Source organism: Neoarius graeffei, chromosome 1, assembly GCF_027579695.1.
Source record: "Neoarius graeffei isolate fNeoGra1 chromosome 1, fNeoGra1.pri, whole genome shotgun sequence".
NCBI lineage: Eukaryota > Metazoa > Chordata > Actinopteri > Siluriformes > Ariidae > Neoarius > Neoarius graeffei.
In genome coordinates this window covers 33,582,127-33,609,313 of record NC_083569.1, presented here as the reverse complement: position 1 = coordinate 33,609,313, position 27,187 = coordinate 33,582,127, and the positions used below count along the sequence as shown (strand labels likewise).

Here is a 27,187-nt window from a genome sequence, read left to right as displayed (position 1 = left end):
CTCCGAGCACCAATGTGCGTGGACGTGACAGTGATTTTTTTTTAAGACTACGACTCATTGTCATTAAAGGCATGGGACATGACCTTAGTTCATTATATGTGTTTGTAGTAAAAGGGTTTATTATAGCAGAGTTGCAGTATATTGACTAGCTTCTAAATGTTTGGCCTTGGTAGTGTTGCGTACCTTGTCGATGAGAAACGGAAAGGTTGTTCAGAGGTGTTCACTGACCTGTGGATTGCTTTATTATATTTTAATGATTCACATAGTAAAGTGATTATAATATAAAATATGATATTTTATGTACAACAGTATACAATAAATTGAAAACAAAATACATTAAAAAAACCTGACACTGAGCATGTGTAGAACAGGTCAGTCTACACATATTTTGTTGAATGCTGTGAACAAATTCACAGGTTGTGTTAATTTTAAAACTACACATAACTATGTGTAAAAAATTTAAATAAATAAATAATGATTTTTTTCAAACAATTTTATTTAATATTGAGACAAAATATGTAAAGTGCTGCACATACCTTATGTAATTTTTCTACACATTCCTTCTAAGAGTGTATTACTATACATTTAAGTGCAAATGACATTTCCGATAAAATTAAATAAAATAGCAGGATGTGTGGCTATTTATTTACTCCTTGTACAAATTTTTGTTGAAAAAAAAAAAGATTGGACTCTACACCAGAGATTTTCAAGTCAAATGACAGTACTGTAGAGTAGTGTATAGATTTAATCTGTGTTCCAGCCCAATGCCAAAACCTGTGATCATTCTCTGGCCCCAAGCCATCCAGTTACTCTGAAATGATGTAGAATAAATAGAGTAAAAAGGAATGATGCAGGGATAAAATAAATTACTGATAAAGCCTTACTGTCAAACCCTACTGAAATATTGATCTACATGTAGGGAATGCTGAAGTACTAACAAAATAAATAAATAAATAAACTTTCATGTAAATACAGTCATGTACACTGTGTCTGGTGCATGCTATGTTAAAGCCGTAAGATGATTTTGTATTTTTTGTCATAGGAATGAGGACAAAGGAGGCTGGCTTGCAGTACCCATGATCAGAAAACATTTTGGGTCATTGCATCTCAATTCATCAAATATATCTATAAACCACCTGAAAAAGTACAAAATTTTAGGTCTCTACTGTCATTAGTTTTCTCTAAACAAACAAACAAATAGGGGATGACAGTAGGGGCCTTTTTCCTTCATGTATTGAGGAGCCATTTTAAAACTGCAATATCAGGAAAACTACTTGAGCTTGATCCTTCAAATTTTTGAGGGTAAATATCTGGTACTATGACTCTGTGAAAGTGGACTTTCAGTAGTGTAGCTCAGGTTTACGATAGAATATTGGGCACTTGAATTTACAGGGGGGCAAAAAAGTATTTAGTCAGTCACCAACTGTGCAAGTTCTCCCACTTAAAAAGATGAGAGAGGCCTGTCATTTTCGTCATAGGTATACCTCAACTATGAGAGACAAAATGAGAAAAAAAAATCCAGAAAATCACACTGTCTGATTTTTAAAGAATTTATTTGCAAATTATGGTGGAAAATAAGTATTTGGTCAAAAACAAAAGTTCATCTCAATACTTTGTTATATACCCTTTGTTGGCAATGACAGAGGTCAAACGTTTTCTGTAAGTCTTCACAAGGTTTTCACACACTGTTGCTGGTATTTTGGCCCATTCCTCCATGCAGATCTCCTCTAGAGCAGTGATGTTTTGGGGCTGTCGCTGGGCAACACGGACTTTCAACTCCCTCCAAAGATTTTCTATGGGGTTGAGATCTGGAGACTGGCTATGCCACTCCAGGACCTTGAAATGCTTCTTACGAAGCCACTCCTTCGTTGCCCGGGCGGTGTGTTTGGGATCATTGTCATGCTGAAAGACCCAGCCACGTTTCATCTTCAATGCCCTTGCTGATAGAAGGAGGTTTTCACTCAAAATCTCACGATACATGGCCCCATTCATTCTTTCCTTTACACGGATCAGTCGTCCTGGTCCCTTTGCAGAAAAACAGCCCCAAAGCATGATGTTTCCACCCCCATGCTTCATAGTAGGTATGGTGTTCTTTGGATGCAACTCAGCATTCTTTCTTCTCCAAACACGACAAGTTTTTTTACCAAAAAGTTCTATTTTGGTTTCATCTGACTATATGACATTCTCCCAATCCTTTTCTGGATCTTCCAAATGCTCTCTAGCAAACTTCAGACGGGCCTGGACATGTACTGGCTTAAGCAGGGGGACACGTCTGGCACTGCAGGATTTGAGTCCCTGGCGGCATAGTGTGTTACTGATGGTAGCCTTTGTTACTTTGGTCCCAGCTCTCTGCAGGTCATTCACTAGGTCCCCCCATGTGGTTCTGGGATTTTTGCTCACCGTTCTTGTGATCATTTTGACCCCACGGGGTGAGATCTTGCGTGGAGCCCCAGATCGAGGGAGATTATCAGTGGTCTTGTATGTCTTCCATTTTCTAATAATTGCTCCCACAGTTGATTTCTTCACACCAAGCTGCTTACCTATTGCAGATTCAGTCTTCCCAGCCTGGTGCAGGTCTACAATTTTGTTTCTGGTGTCCTTTGACAGCTCTTTGGTCTTGGCCATAGTGGAGTTTGGGAGTGTGACTGTTTGAGGTTGTGGACAGGTGTCTTTTATACTGATTATGAGTTCAAACAGGTGCCATTAATACAGGTAATGAGTGGAGGACAGAGGAGCCTCTTAAAGAAGAAGTTACAGGTCTGTGAGAGCCAGAAATCTTGCTTGTTTGTAGGTGACCAAATACTTATTTTACTGAGGAATTTACCAATTAATTCATTAAAAATCCTACAATGTGATTTCCTGGATTATTCCCCCCATTCTGTCTCTCATAGTTGAAGTGTACCTATGATGAAAATTACAGGCCTTTCTCATCTTTTTAAGTGGGAGAACTTGCACAATTGGTGGCTGACTAAATACTTTTTTGCCCCACCATAGTAATAATATTAATAACAACAACAGCAACAACCGTGCTATCTCTGGTAGCAAGATAATATATTGCACCTTGTACACTCACCATCCACTTTATTAGGTACACCCATACCCCTGCTGTTTTACGCAGTTATCTAATCAGCCAATCCCTTGACAGCAGCACAATGTATAAATTCATGCAGATACAAATCAAGAGTTTCAGTTAATGTTTACTTCAAATATCAGAATGGGAAAAATTGTGATCTCTGTGACTTTCACTGTGGCGTGGGTGTTGGTGCCAGATGGACTGGTCCGAGTATTACAGAAACTGCTGATCTCTTGGGGTTTTCACACACAACAGTCTCTAGAGTTAATACAGAATGGTATGAAAAACACTGAGTGAGCGACAGGTCTGTGAGTGGAAATGGCTTGTAGATAAGAGAGATCAGAGGAAAATGACTAGTGGTGGGTTTCCCAAAAGCCTCTTAACACTAAGAGCATCGTAACTCGAAGAGAGAGAGTGTTAATTGTGCTGCTCGCTCTACCATTTAACAATGATCTTTGTGCTACGATGCTTTTGGGAAACTCAGCACAGATTGGTTCAAGCTGCTAGGAAGGACATAGCAACTCATAGCAACTCATTGCAACTCTTTACAACCGTGGTGAGTAGAAAAGCGTCGAACCATGTGACAGCAGAAGACCACACTGGGTTCCACTCCTGCCAGCCAAGAACAGGAACCTTAGAATCAAGAACAAGTTCCCATTAAAGTGGCCGGTGAGTGTATATGTGAAGCTGTATATAAATTATCAGTCCCCTACCTTTAAAACTGTGGTTTCTACAGGTCTTCAAATCACATTTTTGCAAAAATAATTGGCATATTCTTTGTCACAGAAACAAAAACATTATTTACAGGAATGTAGACAGAGATTTCCATTATGTAGGTGTCTCAGTATTCTTCAAGAGTTCAAGGGTACAACATAAGCAGAAGGAATTTCCCATCTGTGAGGTACATTTAGAAAAGTAACTGAAGGACCTTTTTGTCAGTAGTATTTGCCTTTAGTTTATCTCCAGGGGCTGCATAATACCTCTAAACAAAGCTCAGTCTCATGAGAAGTGCATTTTTACACACACACACACACACACACACACACACACACACACACACACACACACACACACACACACACACACCTACTGTTTGAGCTTGATGATGCGGCTGTTGGCCAGAATAAAAAAAATGGAGGTGGCTCCATCACAGCCACTGCAGCATATGGCCAAAAGCCACACTGCTAATTAAAATTATCTTGAGCAAGACTACTCTGTGAGCTGTGTTCAGCTGTGCAAGTCTGCACTAAAAATAACTCTTTCAGAAGATTATTCACATCTACTTTGCATCTTGGAGAACTTTTATTTTTCCTTGTGTTTAAGATGTTTTGGGGGAAATAACATTTCCTGTATATCTGAATAAAAAAAAAACAATCAATCAAATATGGACATTCAGCCCTGCGATGACCTGGCGACTTGTCCAGGGTGTACCCTGCCTCTCGCCCATAGTCAGCTGGGATAGGCTCCAGCTTGCCTGCAACCCTGTAGAACAGGATAAGCGGCTACAGATAATGGATGGATGGATGGATGGATGGATGGATGGATGGATGGATGGATGGATGGACATTCTGTGTGGACTGTGCTGATGATGGAATTTGCATCATGCGTGGACCACTTAGAGACTTGGAGGTATGCACTAGAGAGAAGGGGAATGAAAGTCAGTAAGAGCAAGATGGAGTACATGTGCATGAATGAGGGAATGGTACAGCTACAAGAAACAGAGGTGGTCAAAGAAGATGAGTTCAAATATCTGGGTTCAACTGTACAAAGTAATGGTGAGTGCAGAAGAGAAGTGAAGAAGAGAGTGCAAGCAGGTTGGAATGGATGGAGGAGAGTGTCAGGAATGATTTGTGACAAAAGGTGCAAGAGTGAAAGGTGCAAGAGTGAAAAGCAAGAGTGAAAGGGAAAGTGTACAAGACAGTAGTAAGACCAACTATGTTGTATGGGTTGGAGACAGTGACACTGACAAAAAGACAGGAGGCTGAACTGGAGGTAGTAGAGCTGAAGATGCTGAGATTTTCACTGGGAGTGACAAAGTTGAACAGGATTAGAAATTAGAATATTAGCGGGACAGCACATGTAGGATGGTTTGGAGACAAAGTGAGAGAGGTGAGATTGAGATAGTTTGGACTCGTACAGAAGGGAGATCCAGTGTATATTGGGAAAAGAATGCTGGAGATGGAGTTGCCAGGTAGAAGGAAAAGAGGAAGCCCAAAGATGAGATTTATGGATGTAATAAAGGAGGACATGAGAATGTTTGGTGCTACAGAAAAAGATATGAAGAACAGGAGATGTGGTGACCCCTAATGGGAACAGCTGGAAGAAGAAGAAGAAGAAGACGACATTATGCATGGACCACATCCATAGAAGTATAGTTTGGCCTTAAGGCACCAACAGCCAGATCATCTTTGTCTGTAGGTCTAGCCCCTGGGGCTGAATCACTAACTGAGGACTGTTACTTGGCAGGCCAGGAAACACTTCTGACTGCAAGAGCCCCTAGCACATGGGCATTGTATGCCCTTAAGAGAAATAAGGTTGAGAAGTGAGGGATGGGTGTAGTTGGTTAGAAGGTCATAGTATGTTAATAGATATTTTGGGGTATGACGGCTGTGATTCATATTAGAAATAATAAAGGCAATTTTAGTTTTGGTCATAGTGATGTTTCTTATAACCTGTTTCAGCTTACGTGTAATGGGGTCTATTACTTACCTCTCTCTCTTTCTCTCTCTCTCTCTCTCTCTCTCTCTCTCACACACACACACACACACACACACACACACACACACACACACATGCACACACACAAATATAACAGTCTATAGTGTCTGAAAGAGTGCTCAAAGTGTCACTATATATCATTGGCAATAAGAAATCAATATCAATTTGAATTAATCTTATTTACTGGTCCCATTATGATATTTGAAAATGCAAGCTTACATTAAAATGGTTTAGGACTACATAAAAATGGAACAGAACTGACAGTGAACTTGGAAAAAAACCCACAACTGCCAAGGAAAATAGCCTGCTACTATTTGATGTAACACATCATTACGTTTGTGGGGGTTTTTGTTTTTTATGAGCAAAATTACTGTCCTCTAGGGGACTGCTGTCCATTGCTGAAGGTTGGTCATGGTCAAATGCTTCACTATAGCTGCAAAGTATGCAGAGAGTGTGCAAATATTAGGGGTTCATCTGACAGACTGTACATGAATTTACATGTGCTGACTACTAATGCAGCAAAGTTTGCCCATTGTGTTATAACCTCACATGGTAATTAATATCTAAGGATTAAGAAAAAAAGGAGCTCCCTCTGGTTCTTCTTTCTTATTATTCTTACCAGCTCATTGAATGATGGCCATATGACGGTGGTAGTTACTGGAAATACTCCATCGTACTGTATGTTACTATGTGACTTGGCTGGCAAGTTTCATTTTGACATGGCCATTTATATATGCAACTAACATTTCGTTAGGAAAACAGCAAATACTAGAATGAAGGTCAGATATAATTAATAAAACTGCATCTACCTTTCAAGTAATGTAGACTGGCAGATTTCCATTTGTACCTACACCATGTACTAACTCCAAGACCCAGGATGTCTGTCAAGATGTTTGTCAATTTTTTTTTTGTTTCAATTTTCAAAGCTTCTTTTTAAATATGTTTTAGTCCTTCTCATTCCATATGTATGAACACAGTTAAATACCCTTATTCACACTTTGGACCCATCCTTCTATCCTTACAGTGGCACCACCTACGAATTTGCAAGTGCGTGGAGTGATGGAGCGTACTATTGACATAGATTGGGAGGGGTCATCTGTTGTAACAGACTACTTGATCACTTATGTTCCAACAAGCCCTGGTGGAGTACAGCTGGAACTGAGAGTTCAAGGGAATGTGACCAGAACCACCATCAGTAAGCTGGAGCCAGGTCTGGAGTATAAGATCAATGTGTACACTGTCATTGATGATGTCATCAGTGTGCCAGTCACCACTGTGGTCTCAACCTGTGAGTTATTATTATTATTATTATTATTATTATTATTATTATTATATTATTATTATTATTATTATTATTTCAAATTATGTCTCATTTCATCAAATGATATTGTAAAGAGGGGTTAGAATTGATCTCAGTCAGATATGTCTGAAACAGTTTGACTTTGCAAAGCTGAACATCATATAATCTGCAAATGATCCATTGGGATATTGCTGTGCTATATTTTTGGCCTGCAGTGTTGAGGCAGTTTCCTTGTAAAATGTGTAAGTTTGTTGACATTATTGACATATATGATTTATGCAAAGCAAACTACCATATAGGGTAATGCTGTAAGACAAACTTTCCACCAGCTGATCAGAAATAGGTGTAGTGTAGATGATATAGGGATCCATAATTAGCATATGGATTTGATCATAATAATATGGGTAAATGAAAGTCTCAAGGGTATCAACTCTGTCAACTCTATCACGTGCAAGTTTGACAAGGCAAGATGAAATATCCTACAATGTATTTGTTGAGGATACACATTCACACTGCTGTTTTTCCCTGCAAATGAAAAACTGTCCTCCTTTGTCAGTTGGATACAATTTCGATTCATGCCACTTACTGGTAAGCAAGTTGGCATAATTCTCCAGGATCCTTTGCATGCATTCACTGCCTGTCAACCTTGTGCAACTAAACCAGAACTGCCACTATCCAGAATTCTACTGCCTCCCCCACATCACAGCAAATTATCATATTGTGTGTCAAGAGTCTGCTAGGCTTTTTGCCTAGAAATAATAACCCCTGTTACTGCAGAAAATGTGACCTCGCTGATAGTCATGGCCTACACATGTCCAAATGATGTTGTTTTACAATAATCCACTCATTCATTATAAAGCTGGAAAAAACACAAACAACTTTTATTCCATATGTATCACAAGTAGCTCAAAGTCACTTTATTAATTAATTTATTTATTTATGCTGATTGGTCATGGTATGAAAACCATATTACTTGTCTGACTTGTCTAGCCTCCAAATGATTTCCCAGTTCAACAGCTTAATGGGAGTAATGCTCTCTCTTAAAGTAACAATACACAATTACCAAAAATGAATGAAATATTCTATTCTAGACATAAAATATTAAACTTAAAGTCAAATTTAATGAAAATCATACTTATCCTTTATGATTAATTTACTTTTAATATTCTAAGATCCAAAAATTATAACCAAAAATTTGCATATTCTAGGAATAGCATAAGAGAAGACAATAAGAAAGGCAGCAAACTATTCTTTGCCTCACATATACCCAGCCCCTAATTTTTCTCTGGACTTAGAAACAGTTACCAACCAACATAAAACAAAGAGCCACATGATGATTAAAGTCTTAAGAACATCCTTGAGTCTTGTCTTCCTTCTTCTGATGTCAGAGGTCACTATACTTGACATACCACTGCCTCATGCTGATTCTAGGCAAAGACAGACCTTGGTGATGGGTCTTGGACTTTACACAAAATTTCATGACATGCCACTACTACAATGTAAGTGCACAGCTCAAATGGCTAAGCAGGCGAAGATGATGCCATATCTCTTCACAGTAACTCTTTCATACTTGACTTCAAAAGGAATACAAATTAGTCCACTCCAGTTCTAGTGAAGGGTGGTTCATCCAATAATATGTGTTCTGTGGTCTGCCACCTGTTGTTGTCCAGTAAAACCGTGCAGTTGCTGGCACACAAGGCACTTGCACCGGATGCTTCTGATTGTTACACTAGCATGGGGGATCCAGTACTTTAGACTCAACTTATATAGAACATGGTTGTGCCCATTGTGACCTCTGTCGACCTCCTGAAGGATGAGCTCTGACACCTGAAGGTTCTTAGCCAGGATAGCAGGGTGTTTGGATTCCTCTGGCATGGCTATTTAACCGAGCCTTCCTCCAACTCTAAGAATTCCATCTTGAAGACCTGGGTTGGGTTCATATATGTGGCTGCTTCTCAGAGTTCTCTGGTCAGCTGTCAGCTACCTTGGTGAGAAAGTCTGGTCCAGAGAGCCAGGCATGGTTCTACACAAAGAAGTCCACCTTCTGTCCTCTTGATGTATAATCAGCAGATTTAAAGTGTGTGTTGACATGCCTCCATTGAGATATTGCAGACACTTTCAGAATTTTCGCTACTCAATTGGCTACAAATGTGTAGAACCTTGTCATCTCATTGTTCATGTACTTTTGCACAGCCAGACTATACATTCAAAACACTGAGCCCACAAGCTGCAGCTACAGTTCTCTCCTCAACATCCTGTCCATAGGATAGTTGCATAGGATCCAGTGAATGCAAAGTTCCATGCATAATTCCATAGGATAGTTGCCACTGTTAATTTGTCCCATGACAAAGCAGCAATATGTGATTGCTGCTGTTCTATTGGACTAAGTAGATAACTGTGCCATAGCCCTCTTCCTCTAGCATCACAGAAATGATGCAGCTGAGTAAATGTAGGCACCAAAATGTGCTGGCTTGAAACACAGGTTAACTCCAAAAGTCACTGATCAGCTGCAGATACTTCATCCAGTCAGACCACTGCTAAACAAGATGATTTGGAACTATGTCATCCCAGCTGAACTTTAGCCTGCACAGCTCTTGCAAGACCTTGTTTGCTGGTAGAACCACCAGCGCAAAGATTCCCAAAGGATCATAGATGGAACTCACCATGGAGAGGATGTTTCTTCTGGTGGGAGGTTTGTCTTGGATGACAATCCTGAATTTGAAGTGGTCAGACTAAATGCACCATTGTACTCCCAATGCTCTATCTAAGGGGACTGAATCTTGATCCAGGGCCAGGGCTTATACTTCTTTTGCCCTTTCCTTCTTGGGTATGGCTGCCAGCACAACTTGACTGTTGCTATTCCACTTCATTAAACTCACCTTTGACAGATAATTTTCAGAATGTGGCACAGCAACTCTGCCTCTTCCTCAAAGCTGACTGCATTAAGACAGTCATCAGTGTAGACATTGTGCAATACTGGTTTGACTATTATAACATCAAGCAGGTCCCTGTTGTCTTCAGCACATCATCTGAAGGCATAGCTAGCACAGCTCACTGATGAGGTAGCACCAAATAGGTGCACAACCATCCTCTTCTCTACCAGAGCTTTGCTGATGAAGTAGGTCAGTGTCTTCTGGTGGAACTTTACCTGGTGGAACATGGCTTCTACATCAGCCATAATAACCACAGGTTCTTAGCAGAATCTTGTGATGACTCAGTCAGGGTACTGGTGAGGTCCAGCCACTGAAAATGTTCCTCATTCAGTGTGGCTCCCTGATAAAAAAATGACACAGTCAAATACAACACCTATCCTGTGTTTTTTTTTTTTTTGAAGTACACTCCATGGTGTGGAATGAACAAAACCTTTCCATCATTGTACGGTAGCTTAGACCTTCTTCAGGAACTGTAGCTTTTTTTCATTTTTTCTTAAAGTTCAAGGCACATTGCTCTGCTATTATATGGTTGTTGGGCATTCAACGCATTTTGTTCTTCAGTGTTAAGCTAGTAATGCCCCTCTACCAGTCTTGCAGACTGTGACACACTGTCCATGAATTGGAGGTCTTCTCGGGACATACAGTGCCTTGCAAAAGTATTCATCCCCCTTGGTGTTTGTTCTGTTTTGTTGCATTGCAAGCTGGAGTTAAAATGGATTTTTGGGGGGTTAGCATCATTTGATTTACACAATATGTGTGGTACGGAGGTTGTAGTGCCTTCTGCCGGAAAGCTCTGCAACATATAGTGAACACGGCCAGCAAGATCATTGGTACCCCTCAGCCCTCCCTTACGGACATCTATCACTCCCATCTCACCCGCAGAGCCATCAGCATCGCTGGTGACACCTCCCACCCTTCACACTCACTCTTCAGCCTCCTGCCCTCAGGGAAAAGGTACCGGAGCCTCCGGGCCCACTCCACAAGATTACTGACTAGCTTTATCGACCAGGCTGTCAGGATGCTGAACTCTGTCCACTACCTACCCCCTACCCCTGGTCTGTAACACATTCATTCACACAAGAAACTCTATCTCATCTGTTTGCACATCACACTACAATCATTTGCATTACTACTGTATCTGCTGCTATTGCTCATTTGCACTACTGTTCATATACACCTCATAAGCTACTCTTCTAGCACCTTCTCCATTACAGATATTGTACTGCATTTGCACTACTGCTATTTTGTACATTGTTTGATTTTAGAGTGTATTTTTACCTATATTATCTATATTTATAAATATATATATATATATATATATATATATATATATATATATATATTTTTTTTTTTTTTTTTTTTTTTTTTTTCTTAATATCAATATTTTTATCTGTTTTTACAAGTAAGGTGAGAGAGAAACAGCATTTTGATTTTCCTATTTGTCCTGGATATATTGTGAATTGACAGTTTAAAAAATCTTTGAATATTTGAATATGCCTACAACTTTGAAGGTGAAAATTGTTTCATTGTGACACAAACAATAATCAAGATGAAAAAAAAAACCCCAGAAATCAGGAGTGTGAGTTGGAATGGCTTTGACTAGGCCATTCCAAGACATTTAAATGTTTCCCTTTAAACCACTCCAGTGTAGCGTTAGCAGTATGTTTAGGGTCATTGTCCTGCTGGAATGTGAACCTTTGTCCCAGTGTCAAACCTCTGGCTGACTCAAACAGGTGTTCCTCCAGCACTGCCCTGTATTTAGTGTCATCCATCTTTCTTTCAGTCCTGACAGCTTTCCTGTCCCTGCAGATGAAAAATACCCCCACAGCATGATGCTGCCACCACCATGCGTCATTGTAGGAATGGTGTTCTCAGAATGTTGGGTTTGTCCCACACATGGCATTTCCCATGATGGCCAAAAAGATCAGTTTTAGTCTCATTTGACCAGGGAATCTTCTTCCATGTGTTTGGGGAGTCTGCCACATGCTGTTGGGCAAACTCCAAATGTGTTTTCTTAAGCAATGGCTTTTTTCCTGGCCACTCGTCCATAAAGCCCCACTCCCTTGACCGACTACAGAGCATGTCTGCTTCCCTTGGCCTATTACAGAGTACATCTATTTCCCTTGGCTGATTACAGAGCACATTACTTGTAACAAGCATGATGCAAAAAAGTGTCTCAGAGAACCAAAATCTTCTAAATAAATAAATAAATAAATAAATAAATATACTTTACTAATCCAATAATGAGTTACAAATTACAGTTGGTTCATTAGAATTTTGCTCAGAAAATTGTTACTCCTAACCTGACCATCTTATTTCCGTTATCATTTCCACATCCACAAATGCTAAATGGAAAGTACCATTAGAATATCAGACAGCAGGATATTCTATACAATGTCTCGCATTGACAGGACAAGGCCTTCCTTTCTTCTTCTTTGTTTTCCTTTGGGTGCTGGTTGCCACTTTTCTAAAAAATGCGAAACACTCTGTCTAAAGTCAGTGTTTGGTTTATCTGTTCTGAGCTACTATAGAAACATGATTAAGCAATATGGTGCTGCCGTGGAAGAGGACCCTCTCCCTAAGCATATGAAAACATAATGATTCAAAGTTACAGGTGATTATACAGTATTAAATTTCTGCTAATAGAGCCCCCTAAATCCAACATAGTGCACCTTTGATGGAAGTAAATTGTCTATAAATTGGGGCGGCACGGTGGTATAGTGGTTAGCACTATCGCCTCATAGCAAGAAGGTCCTGGGTTCGAGCCCAGTGGCCAACAAGGGCCTTTCTGTGTGAAGTTTGCATGTTCTCCCTGTGTCTGTTGCCCCTTTTCCACCAAAGCAGTTCCAGGGCTGGTTCGGGGCCAGTGCTTAGTTTGGAACCGGATTTTCTGTTTCCACTGACAAAGAACTGGCTCTGGAGCCAGAAAAACCGGTTCCAGGCTAGTACCAGCTCTCTGCTGGGCCAGAGGAAAGAACCGCTTACGTCAGCGGGGGGGCGGAGTTGTTAAGACTAACAACAATAACAAGACTGTGAAAGATCGCCATTTTTAAGCAACGAGAAGCAGCAGCTGTACAAACGCGAAGTCATCCATTATTATTATTATTGTTGCTGCTGCTGCTTCTTCCGTGTTGTTTTTGCTTCGATATTCGCGCCAAGGTTTATGCAAACGTAGCGACGTAACTGACATATACAGCGACGTAATGACGTATACAACGACGTAACTGACATATACAGTGACGTAATGACGTGTCTTCCCTTAGCACCGCGAGCTATGGAAAAGCAAACTGGTTCTCGGCTGGCTTGCAAGTTGAACGAGTTGTGAACCAGCACCAGCACTGGCCCCGAACCAGCCCTGGAACTGATTTGGTGGAAAAGGGGTATGTGTGGGTTTCCCCCACAGTCCAAAGACATGCAGGTTAGGTTAATTGATGGCTCTAAATTGACCATAGGTGTGAATGAGAGTGTGAATGATTGTTTGCCTCTATGTGTTAGCCCTGCGATGACCTGGTGACTTGACCCCACCTCTCACCTGGGATAGCCTCCAGCTTGCCTGCGACCTTGTACAGGATAAGCGGCTATGGATGGATGGATGGATCTCTATAAATTGTCCATAGGTGTGAATGTGTGTGAATGGTTGAGAGGAGAAATCCTCTATAATAATCCAGTAGAATGCAATGGGAAACGATGACTGTAATGTTCCCTAGAAACTCTGAAGGACATCAGAGCCAGACCTGTCAACAGGCAGAACACTAAAGAGGAATCCTTGCCTCATACAACCCCTACTGGATAAATCTCTGCTGCATGATCTATTCCAGATAATTGACAGATAATCATATAAGTTGAATTTGAAAGGGACTGGGCCATGTAAATAGGTCTTGTCTTTTATCACCATGTTTTTGTTATGATTTTTCCAACATCTGTACTCAGGAATGTTGTGGTAATATTTAAATACAACAAATGCAGCACATGGAGGAGTTGATTTTATGAGACTTGAAATTGGATAGTTAAAATGATTGTATTTTAAAATTCTGAACTAGGATTAAAAAAAAATGTTCACTTGGTCCTTGTCTTCATCTGAAGAATGATTCACATGAAATAACAATGTATTATGTTTTCTTGTTCATAAAATTGATATTTTGTTGAACATTTGCTGAACCAAAAATGTCTTCCATATAACATACAAGAAACACATAGTCAACAAGTGGAGAACTGCATACAAATTTTAATATACTAGTGCATCTAAAAAAATGAATTATTGTGAAAAAGTTCATTTTCTCATAATTTAATTCAAAAAGGTAAACTTTCATATATTCTATATTCATTACATATAAAGTGAAATATTTCAAGCCTTTTTTATTTTGATGATTATGGCTTATAGTTCATGAAAATCAGAAATCCAGTATCTCAAATTATTAGAATGTTTCCTAAGATCAATTAAAAAAAAAAAGGATTTACAATACAGAAATGTCCAACTTCTGAAAAGTATATTCATACACTCAATGCATGATTGGGACTCCTTTACCCAAATTACTGCATCAATGCAGTGTGGCATGGAGGTGATTAGTCTGTGGTCCTTTTGAGGTGTTACTGAAGCCCAAGTTGCTTTGATAGCAGCCTTTAGCTCATCTGTATTTTTGGGTCAAGTGTTTCTCATCTTCCTCTTGACAATACCCCATCAATTCTCTATGGGGTTCAGGTCAGGCAAGTTGGCTGACCAATCAAGCACAGTAATATCATTGTCAGCAAACCATTTGGAAATAGTTTTGGCACTGTGGGCAGGTGCTAAGTCCTACTGGAAAAGGAAATCAGCATCTCCATAAAGCTTGTCAGCAGATGGAAGCAGGAAGTGCTCTAAAATCTCCTGGTAGATGGGTGTGTTAACTTTGGACTTGATAAAACACAGTGGACCAACACCAGCAGATGACATGGCACCCCAAATCATTACAGACTGTGGAAACTTCACACTGGACTTCAAACACCTTGGATTCTGTGCCTCTCCACTCTTCCTCCAGACTCTAAGACATTGATTTCCTAATGAAATGCAAAATTTCCTTTCATCTGAAAAGAGGACTTTTGACCACTGAGCAACAGTCGAGTTCTTTCTCTCCTTAGCCCAGGTAAGATGTTCTGACATTGTCTCTGGTTCAGGAGTGGCTTGATATTGGGAATGCGACAGTCGTAACCCCTTTCCTGAAGATGTCTGTGTGTGGTGGCTCTTGATGCACTGACACCAGTCTCAGTACACTCCTTGTGATGCTCTCCCAAGTTCTTGAATTGACATTTCTTGACAATACTCTCAAGGCTGCAGTCATCTCTGTTGCTTGTGCACCTTTTCCAGACAGGGTTTTCAGCAATGACCTTCTGTGGCTTACCCTCCTTGTGGAGGGTGTTAATGATCTTCTTCTGGACAACTGTCAATTCAGCAGTCTTCCCTATGATTGTGGTTACATGTACTGAACTAGACTGAGAGATACATGGTATTTATACTGTTTTACTTAAACTCATATTTTAAGATACTGGATTTCTGATTTTCATGAGCTATAAGCCATAATCATCCAAATAAAAAAAAAAGACTTGAAATATTTAACTTTACGTGTTAGACCTGTGACAACTTCACGTCTCTACTGAATCAGTTGAACGACTTCTTTGCTCACTTTGAGGCAGACAACAGCACCACGGCACAGAAGACCCCACCACCTCCCGGTGACCAGGTGTTGATGCTGTCCCCAGACAGCGTGAGGACAGCTCTCAGGATGACAAATGTACGAAAAGCCCCGGGTCCTGATAACATTCCTGGTCGCGTCCTGAGAGATTGTGCCGAGGAACTCACAGATGTCTTTACAGACATCTTCAACATCTCATTGAGCCAGGCTGTTGTCCCCACGTGCCTCAAAGCCACCACCATCATCCCGGTCCCGAAGAAGCAGTCTCCCTCCTGCTTCAATGACTACCGCCCTGTCGCACTCACTCCCATCCTCATGAAGTGCTTCGAGCGGCTAGTCATGAGGCATATCAAGTCTGCCCTCCCCCCCCGCCCTGGACCCTTTCCAGTTTGCATATCAATCCAACCGTTCGACCGATGACACCATCTCCACTGCCCTCCACTCAGCCCTCACCCACCTGGAGACAAAAGACTCGTATGTCAGAATGCTGTACATAGACTTTAGCTCAGCATTCAACACAATCATTCCTCAGCAGCTCATTCACAAACTGGACCAGCTGGGACTCAACACCTCCCTGTGCAACTGGCTGCTGGACTTCCTGATGGGGAGACCACAGACTGTACGGGTCAGCAGCAACTCCTCCACCACCATCACACTAAACACAGGGGCCCCCCAAGGATGTGTGCTAAGCCCCCTCCTCTTCACTTTGCTGACCCACGACTGCACACCAACATCCAGCTCAAATATCTTCATTAAGTTTGCGGATGACACGACTGTGGTGGGTCTCATCAACAACGGCGATGAGTCAATCTACAAGAGTGAGGTGAGCCGCTTGGCCATGTGGTGCAAGGACAACAATCTCCATCTGAACGTGGAGAAGACGAAGGAGATTGTTGTGGACTTCAGGAGAGAGCACACCCAGCATGCTCCACTGTCTATCGACAGTGCTGCAGTGGAGAGGGTGAGCAGCACCAAGTTTCTGGGTGTGCACATCTCTGAAGACCTGTCCTGGAGCAACAACACTGCATCACTGGCCAAAAAAGCCCAACAGCATCTGTACTTCCTCCGCAAACTGAGGAGAGCAAGAGTCCCGGCCCCCATCATGCGTACATTCTACAGAGGCACCGTCGAGAACATCCTGACCAGCTGCATCACCGTGTGGTACGGCGCCTGCACCGTGTCCTGCTGCAAGACTCTGCAGCGCATCGTGAGAGCAGCTGAGAAGATCATTGGTGTCTCTCCCCCTTCTCTTATGGATATCTATAATTCCCGCCTCACCCGCAAAGCCATCAGGATTGCAGGTGACCCCACCCACCCATCTCACAGCCTCTTCAGCCTGCTGCCATCGGGGAGGAGACTGCGGAGTCTCCGGGCCAAAACCAGCAGGCTCAAGAACAGTTTCTTTCACCAGGCGGTCAGGAGGCTCAACTCCCTCCCTGTTCTGCCCCTCCTCCCCCCTCTGCCCCCTGCCACAGATTCTGCTCGCACACACCCCTTCAGCATCTGACATGTCATCCTCGCAGTTTCCCCCCCAACACACACACACACACACACACACACACACACACACACACACACACACACACACACACACATATACATACATCTCATCGTTCATTAACACACTGAACTCAGGGACCGCACATCTCACTTTACCTCGCCCATTTGCACTATTCCGCACTACCTCACCTTAACAGCTGCTAGTTTGTTTATTCTGCTTATTTCATGTTTCATGTTTACCTGCTATACCTCAAGTGCCCTTGACTGTTTGGTTATTTGTACCAATTTGTGTGTGTGTGTGTGTGTGTGTGTGTGTGTGTGTGTGTGTGTGTGTTTAGTCTAGTTAATATCTAGAGTGTTTATATTGTCTGTTTGAGTGTTTAGTCTGTCTTGTTATCTAGTGTTTATACTGTTTATTTATATTGTTTATATTGTTTATATTGTTTGAGTGTTTAGTCTAGTTCATATCTAGAGTGTTTTATACTGTTTATATCGTCTGAGTGTTTAGTCTGTCTTGTTCTTATCTAGTGTTTATACTGTTTATTTATTCTGTTTATATTGTCTGAGTGTTTAGTCTGTCTAGTTCCTATCTAGAGTGTTTATACTGTTTATATTGTTTTTTTTTTTCAATTATTCTATTTTTATTTATTGCATTGCCTGTTTGCACCTTGGGTCAGAGAGGACTGATATTTCATCTGTGCTGTATGTCGAGCATGTATAGCATTTGACAATAAAGTTGACTTGACTTGACTTGACTTGTAATGAGTATAGAAGCTCCTGGTCAGCACCTTATCTCTCCTTCTCTTAGGATTAGTGGGTCTGCGCTCAAGAATGTCCAGAGCTTCCCCTACCTAGGCAGTGCTCTTTCTACTAAAGCTGACATCGATGCCGAGATTCTACATTGTCTGAAGGCTGCAAGCTGTGCCTTTGGCAGGCTGCGTGAGAGAGTGTTTGAAGAGAGAAGGATAAGGACTGATACTAAAATCATGGTCTACAAGGCTGTCATGCTACTGTCCCTCCTATACAGTTCAGAATCCTGGACCACTTACAGACATCACCTTAAAAGCCTGGAAAAGTACCATCAGTGGTCTCTCCGCCGCATTCTAGGCATGAGTTGGCAGGACCGACGGACGAATAACAGCATTCTGGAGGAAACAAACTGCACAAGCATTGAAGCTATGGTGATTGAAAATCACCATAGGACATGGATAGGACATGTCATTAGGCTGGAAGATTCCCACCTTCCAAAGCAAATCTTCTACAGGGAACTGGGCTCAGGCACTAGATCCCAAGGGGGACAGAGGAAACGTTTCAAGGACAATATGAAAGCCACTCTTAAAGCTTGCAATATCAGTTTGGTGGGCTGGGAAGACCTGGCTCGCAACAGAGCTAGATGGCGAAATGCAGTCCGGGAGAGTGTGACGCTGTTTGAGCATAAGCGTCGTCGCAAGACAGAGGAAAAACACCAGCGGTGCAAGGAGCATGATAGGGCTCCCCCGGTGGAAGCGTCAACTCCCACCTATACCTGCACCGTGTGTGGCAAAATCTGCACCTCCCAAATCAGGCTTGTTATCCACCAACAGGTGCAGAAGCGATAAACTTTGTTTCTGGACAATCTAACTCGACTCGAGGGATACCAAAGAAGAAGAATGAATATAGAATATGTGAAAGTTTACCTTTTTGAATTAAATTATGAAAAAAACCTAACTTTTTCATAATAATAATAGGGTGGCAGAGTGGTGTAGTGGTTAGCACTGTCGCCTTACAGCAAGAAGGTCCTGGGTTCGAGCCCAGTGGCCGACAAGGGCCTTTCTGTGTGGAGTTTGCATGTTCTCCCCGTGTCTGCGTGTGTTTCCTCTGGGAACTCCGGTTTCCCCCACAGTCCAAAGACACACAGGTTAGGCTAATCAGTGGCTCTAAATTGACCGTAGCTGTGAATGTCAGTGTGAATGGTTGTTTGTCTCTATGTCTTAGCCCTGCAATGACCTAGTGACTTGTCCAGGGTGTACCCTGCCTCTCACCTATAGTCAGTGAAGATAGACTCTAGTTTGCCTGTGACCCTGTACAGGATAAGCGGCTATGGATGGATGGATGGATGGATGGATGGATATTAATAATAATAATAATAATGTTACATTTATATAGCGTCTTTCTCAAACTCAAGGTCACTTTACATAGGTCAGGAAAACAAAACAAACAAAAAAAACACACATACAAAAGTTGGTCAAGAGTGATAAGTTTATGCAGTGGTGAAGTTCATGAAACAGAAAGGTTTTGAGATGTGATTTGAAGAAAGGAAGGGAAAAGCAGTCACAGAGGGGTTGAGGGAGGGAATTCCAGAGCTTGGGGCCCATGGCCCTGAAGGACCTGCTACCCATGGTAGAAAGTCTGGTGTAGGGAGCTGCAAGGAGATTATTGCTAGAGGATCTGAGAGGGTGGGATGGAGTGTAAGGGATCAGAAGGTCATGGACGTAAGGAAGAGCAAGGTTATGGAGGGATTTAAAGGTGAGTAGTAGGATTTTATACTTAATTCAGGACAGAACAGGTAGACAGTGAAGCTGAGAAAGAATGGGGATGATATGAGCAGATAATTTGATATGATATTCTAGGTTTTTTTTTTTAGATGCACTAGTAGATATTGTCCATAGTGAAGACAAAGGCAAATAATGTATCAGTCTGTGCTTTCCAGATCTCTCAAATCCTGATGGTCTATTCTTCAAATCTATTATGGAAACATCAGTGGAGGTTCAGTGGCAACCTTTTGACTACTTGTTTGATGGTTGGGAAATAAGCTTCATTCCAAAGGTAAGACTTTCTCTCCCTAGATTCAATTGATTGTTCATTTAGCATCAAGTTCTGGTATAGTAAACATATAACCATGAACAATTATTGGACTCTTTAATGGACTGCTAGACATACTCAACAAAAAGCTTCATCTCATGACATTTGATCCTTCTTGCCATGATCAGAACCATGGATATGAAATGCAAACTGAAGAGTAGCAAAGTAAATGCTGAGGCTTTTGTACTCACCTCCATTATAAAGTCTTCAGAAACAGTGGAGAAATTATGCATGCTTTGTTTATTTGGGAAACAAAAGCTCTCAACTGAGAAATGACATTACAGCAAGTGGAGCATCTTTTCAACATTTCACCTTTCATTTCCAAAATGATACAAGGGAACCTGTCTCTCACTATTTGACAAATGTATTTCTTCTTTTAACAGTTCTGTGGTGAACCTCCAGGGAGACTTGTACTGCTTTGGTAGATCACTAATGCTAAAGTCTGTAAAAACAATGTCTCTATTGAGCACCAACAGACATTCAAATTGTTTTTGTCATAATGGGAACACAAAAGGAGAGGATTATAGTTTTATTTCATAGTATTGCTCTTTTATCCTTGGACAAATAATGGATTATCCATAGCCAGCAAATGAATAAGTAAATGTATCCATGATTGACTTTCTTGCTTCCTAATTGTGGTGTAGCCACAAGCTTGGCAAGCCTGGTCTTTAATTCCCTTAATATATGCCAGCCTCATTAATTTCTCCTGCCCCCCCCCCCCCCCCCCCCCCCAGCTCCTGTTCATAGCCTGAATGTGGTATAAATGTGCCTTTTAAGATAAAGGTTTTTATAGAATGTTTGGTTTTACATGAAAGTTAGAAGAAGTCAAAGGAGTCAGAGAAGGTATGTGCTAGACATAAAGAAAGCAAATGCAGAGAGTGCCAGGAGCAGTTTAATCTTATTGGGAAAGAAGAGCCAAGGGTCATAGAAAGGCACAAGGGAAATCACATTGAGGACTATGAGTATTAACCAAAAAAGGATTAAGTCTTAAAGCATAAAATGCTTACTTGGTCTTGCACAATATCATAATGGATGGGCTTTGTGTGGCAAGAGCTAAGCTAAGAGCAAAGAAACAAGGGACAAGAGAATATAAATTGAGAATTCTCAATCAAGATTTGCCAGCAAAAACAGACCAGTCATGCCTGCCACTTTGTTTAGAACCTTGTGTACATTGTGTACACAGATACATGCATTATATAATATAGAACCAGGGGTTAAATTGGGATTGGTTATGTGGGGGGGCTCTGCCTCGTACCCGCCCCTGCCCCCGCCGCCCTGCTCCAATATACTTTTTGGAAAATAACCCTCTAATTTGATAACCATATCATATTGCACAGAGATATACACCTTATCTGTGTGTTGTAGGCCTATGTGTGTCTTGTAGTGCCCCCCTACACATTATGGCAGTTTGAATGTAGATTGGTTGGCCAATGTAACAGATTGTACAGGTTGTTGTACATTGGTTTGAAGGAAATGATTAGTGGGGGGTCTGGGGGTCCTCCCCCAGAAGTTTTTTATTATCATACATGTTATTTGCTGAATTCTGGTGCATTTTAATAAGTTGTTAGCTGACTTTACAGAGGTAGGTTGATCAATATCATGTTAAATCTTGTCACATGCCTACAGGTGAAAAATGTGAAGGAGAAATGTTCAGTGAGAAAATTTGAAGGCTTGCACAATCTTAAACCAAAACAGTTGATTTATTTTGGAGGATAAATGTTAAATATGCCAAAACACTGTCAGTCAAATTGTCAATCAAATATATTCATGCAGTGAATGCAACCAAATACAAACAACACTATAACATTGGAAGCATTTATTATTATTGTTATTATTATGTATTCAATTATTTATTTGGCATGTGGTGCTTTTTGTATTGTCTAGAACATACATAAGATGAGCATATTATAGCAGCAAAATAGAAGCACAATCATTTGAATGCAGCAAAAGTTTTGCTGCATTCAAATGATTGTGCTTCTATTTTGCTGCTATAATATGCTCATCTTATGTATGTTCTAGACAATACAAAAAGCACCACATGCCAAATAAATAATTGAATACATAATAATAACAACAATAATAATTACACTAATAATACACTAATAATATTAACAATAAATAATAATAAATTAACATTAAATTAAATATTAACAATAAATAATAAAACACTAATAATATTAACAATACAGCGAACATAATCATTATCATATTTTTTATTATTAAAAACAAAATATCAAATAATACTGAAGAGGGGAAAAAATAATACTGATCTAAATATGTTGTGTTTTTATTTTTAGACAGTATGTGTTTTGCTAAACACATACTGTCTAAAAATAAAAACACAACATATTTAGATCAGTATTATTTTTTCCCCTCTTCAATATTATTTGATATTTTGTTTTTAATAATAAAAAATATGATAATGACTAGAGCACAAGACGAGTGTTTTGTTTATGTTTGCCAAAGGTAGCTAACTTGAGGCAACGTTAGGCTCAACTTTTGGTCAATCTCAGTAGCTAACTTTAACTGACATCTCCCCCTTCCCCCTGGCTAATTTCTGTCGATAACTGGGGACTATGGAAATTGAACTCGCCAAATGCACAGACAGTTCGTTCAAGCACCTCTGATGGATTAGGATCGTATGCAGGTAAAAGGGGAGACGGTGTACGGAGAAAATTATAAACAAGTCACAACGCTGAAACACAAGCCCAAAAACCCGCAAACCACGACTTCTGATTTTTTTTAAAGCGAGCTCACAAAAAAAAAAGAAACCCCAAAGTCGCTTATAAAAAGCGGAATTGGCAACCCACGCAGTGTTCCAGAAACCAAAATCTCTGATCGCAAGTTCTGTTCTAAATAGCTTTGACAGGTCGTCTTGTTATCAGGAAAACTATGATCTATCTCATAAAAGTCATGGGTTTATTGATTAATAAAACGATATTTAATTATTCAGAACTGAAAATCGTGAAAAGGGTTTGTTGCTTTTGATGTGTGCGTGATCATATGCCATCCACTCCGAGCTTATGTGCCGGGGCTCAGCCCCGGACAGCCCCGGCCCAATTTAACCCCTGTATAGAACTATAATGCACACTTGGTGTGGTCTAGTATTATAGTCTCCTCCTGAAATCTGCATTGTTCACTGTTCATTTTTTCACATTTTACTGCACATTGATGTGTGTCTATGAACATGGGTTACAGAAGTGTGTGTGTGTGTGTGTGTGTGTGTGTGTGTGTGTGTGTGTGTGTGTGTGTGTGTGTTTGTTTGTTTGTTTGTTTGTTTTCACCACAGGGCAATGATGGAGGAATGACAACCCAGCTGCCCAGCACCATCACATCCTACCATCAGACTGGTCTAAGGCCTGGAGAGGAGTATACTGTGAATCTGGTGGCACTGAAAGACCAAGGCAGGAGCCAGCCTGTCACTGCCACTGTTACCACATGTGAGTTTGTCTAACACTCGTTCAATTATATGCTTCTCCCTTCAATTTACTATCCTTCATGTTTTTACATATGTCTCTTTTATCTCTAAAATTTATGGCTGTCCACTAATATGGCTGACCATAACTGGTACTCTTCTCCTGCAGAAGTATTCTTATATACAGTACTTACCATACTTTCTATCCATTATATATCTTGGGGTGAAATTATAACACTGCAATCATTCATGCAGCCTAAAACCAGAGCATTGGTATTGGATTGAACCTGTAAAATTCACAGACAAATCACACTGCCATGAAAATGGACAATGTCACCTTGATAAATGAGCAGGCTTGTCAGCAATTATGGACTTAATTTAAAATTTTTCTTTCTGTCACACACAGACAGCACAATTAGATTCAATTGAACTTCTCCAAAACAATTCAAGCTGTATGCCTACTCTGAAAAGACCATTTATTTTAGTCAATCAATATTAAAGAGGCAATCATTTTGAATTTGATGTTATTAATACATTACATGTTCACTGCAGCAATATACCATAAATTTATAAGCCCTCTAAACTTAACAGCCTTCAGGCTTAAATTTTACATGAGGAGAGAAAATATAAATCCAGTATATTTAAAACATGTGGTTATTAATGTGAGGAAATAAATAAAAGACATTAACAAATAGTCTTTTCTGTCTAATTAGCATTTATAATCTGGTTAAGGACTTAGTATGTACATCATACTATTGAGACATCCTATGAAACCTCAGTTAAAACACATAAAAAAAAATCTAATTCATATCAGGTGCAAATACCACTATATATTAAGTTTTAAAAGATAATCAGTTTGCTTTACTCTTTTTTAGTCTTTTCATATTCCTTTATTAGCTTCTTATTAACTTAGCATCCCTTTATTGTTACATTATTTATATATGTCAACTGATGTTTCATAGATGAGCCTGAAGCCTGAAGAATATACTGAAGCCTGAAGAATATACTTAACATTTTGAAAATGTTAAGCCAACTGTATTTTCAATTTTCAATTTCAGAACTGTAAATTCATTACTTTATTCTGCTTCTTAACAAGCATTACAGCTAGCTAACACATTAGATAGTTAGCAAGCTCAGAAACTCAACTGATATGACTAAAACAGCAGGAGTCAAACTCTATCATATTAATGATATTATACATGTAGTTATGGGTAAAGTGTGTTTCCATATCTATAGGGGAGAGCAGGGAGGCTTGGGACAGTGGAAACTTGGGACAGTTTGTATTCCCATAAATTAATTTAAACCAGTCAGGTTTTAGTTTACATCAGAAGTTAGATGTTGACCCTGAGGAAAGGCTATTTACTTTGGAGGTATGAAGCTGGACACTGCAGTAAGGTCTGTGCAGTTCAATATTTTTGTCAACCAAAGCTTGTCTGTGAAGGTTCTCAGTCATCCAGGTCATAGTAAACTGTGGTTGTTAAAGAAGGCAGCTGGATTTGCTTGAAATTCTTGAAGATGTTTCACCTCTCATCTGAAAGGCTTCTTCAGTTCTGTCTGACTAGTGAGGAGTTCCAGGTATTTATGTAGTGGATCAAAAGCAACCCTAAGGAGAGTCGTTGAGTCATCCTGTAGGTGTAGGTCCCGGGGGCCAGGTGTGAACAGTATTACTCTCTAGGCTGCTAATACCATTCACATCTGGCCCTGAGGTACCTACACCTACAGGATGACTCAATGACCGAGGTGACTTCAACGACTCTCCTTAGGGTTGCTTTTGATCCACTAGAGGATAAATACCCGGAACTCCCCACTAGTCAGACAGAACTGAAGAAGCCTTTCAGATGATTCAGATGAGAGGTGAAACATCTTCAAGAATTTTAAGCAAGTCCAGTTGCCTTCTTTATCAACCAAAACTTGCATTTTCTACTTTGCCTCCACCTCCATTCTATGGTGTAATGTACACTGGTGAATTCAGAATTTGTTAGGAATTAAAGTATGTCGTATAGCTTTACCAGATATAATATTATTTATTAAACTTAAATTCGGCGGCACGGTGGTGTAGTGGTTAGCGCTGTCGCCTCACAGCACGAAGGTCCGGGTTCGAGCCCCGTGGCCGGCGAGGGCCTTTCTGTGTGGAGTTTGCATGTTCTCCCCGTGTCCGCGTGGGTTTCCTCCGGGTGCTCCGGTTTCCCCCACAGTCCAAAGACATGCAGGTTAGGTTAACTGGTGACTCTAAATTGACCGTAGGTGTGAGTGTGAATGGTTGTGTGTCTATGTGTCAGCCCTATGATGACCTGGCGACTTGTCCAGGGTGTACCCCGCCTTTCGCCCGTAGTCAGCTGGGATAGGCTCCAGCTTGCCTGCGACCCTGTAGAACAGGATAAAGCGGCTAGAGATAATGAGATGAGATGAGAAACTTAAATTCTGGTGGAAAAAAAGATGTAAGGTTTTTTTTTCCCTTTCCCCCCAAAGTGGCCAGATGGGGAGCGTTGGGACAGTTCATCGTGTTCCAGGTTTTTTCATGTGGTTTACAAATATACAGTTGTTTAAAAATCTTGTTAAAAATGTGGGCATATACTTGCATGAGGATTAAACTTATTTCATTCCTTCTTGAGAACAGAACTGTTTTGTCTCATCAGGTTTTGGGTAACTGACGTTTTTCTGTTGCTGTACTAGCACTGTCTTCATACAGTTTATATGTTACAAATTTTGATAATAAATACAAATTAAATATGTAGGCCTAGGTATTTTATTTTTGTTCCATTTCTCCCTACTATGTCCCAAGTCTCCCAACATAATGTCCCATGTCTCCCCTTAATGTCTTATGTCTCCCCGCAAAACATAATGACAGAAAAAGTGAAGCCTGAAGGCCAGTATATGTGACTAGATGAGAAACTAATGTTATGGCAAAAGGGTATAGTAAATACTCTCTAATGCATTATGACTGTAACTACTATCTGCAAAGAATTTCATACAATCTACAAAAGCTGAAAACTTGTCCAGAGTTTCCCCACTCTTCCCTACCTATATTAAAATACAGGTTAGTAACTGAACAGCACAATAATAGTATTTGTCTTTGTTAGGTTTTGATCTGTCTGTACTGAAGGAGTTTGAATTGACAAAGTATGAGCTAGGAATGTAGACCTCTGCAGCCTCATGGATCAAAATGGGAGCAAACAGTCACTGATACAGACACAGCTATTCAGAGATGTTTCTCAGTTTATTGTAGGACAAACATCAGTATATATTCAAGAGTGTGTTGTAGCTATGTGATTGGATGGCGATGATGTGATTGATGAAGCTAAGTTATATATGCATGACAGGGTAATAACGTAAATGGGTGATGAAACATTACATCACTGGTTTAGACTACACTACTGTATGAAAGAAGAGAGACATTATGTACCATTACATCACCTGTCAGGATCATAATCTTATGAAAAGAAGAAAGACATCACTGGTCAACATAACCTTCATTAAGCAGAGAGCAGAATGCGTGAGAGAAGATAAATCCCAAGGATGTAACTAACCAAAACAAGTAGCAATAAGAACAGCCTGCCTGTTCCAGTATCAAGAACAAGAAGCAATCAAAAAAGCCTGTACTAGTTTCAAGCATGCCAAACATATATTTCTATCAATCTTTCAGTGTGCTCTGTGGCATTCTCCCTGGGTGAAAAGATGACAGCAGTTTCACATATCCATTCCCTTGCCTTTATTAACACTAGAATTCCAGAGATTTTCATC

The 27,187-nt window shown here is 40.4% G+C and overlaps 1 protein-coding gene across 1 annotated transcript in view; it reads left to right on the top strand.

Moving 5' to 3' along the window:
• Nucleotides 1-27,187, top strand: part of tnr (tenascin R (restrictin, janusin)) — a 169,635-nt gene that overhangs the window by 31,952 nt on the left and 110,496 nt on the right. Inside the window, exons 3-5 of the mRNA XM_060918788.1 lie at nt 6,816-7,079; nt 19,880-19,995; nt 23,321-23,471. Of these exons, the coding sequence (XP_060774771.1) occupies nt 6,816-7,079; nt 19,880-19,995; nt 23,321-23,471 (531 nt within the window). The remainder of the gene's footprint in view (nt 1-6,815; nt 7,080-19,879; nt 19,996-23,320; nt 23,472-27,187) is intronic.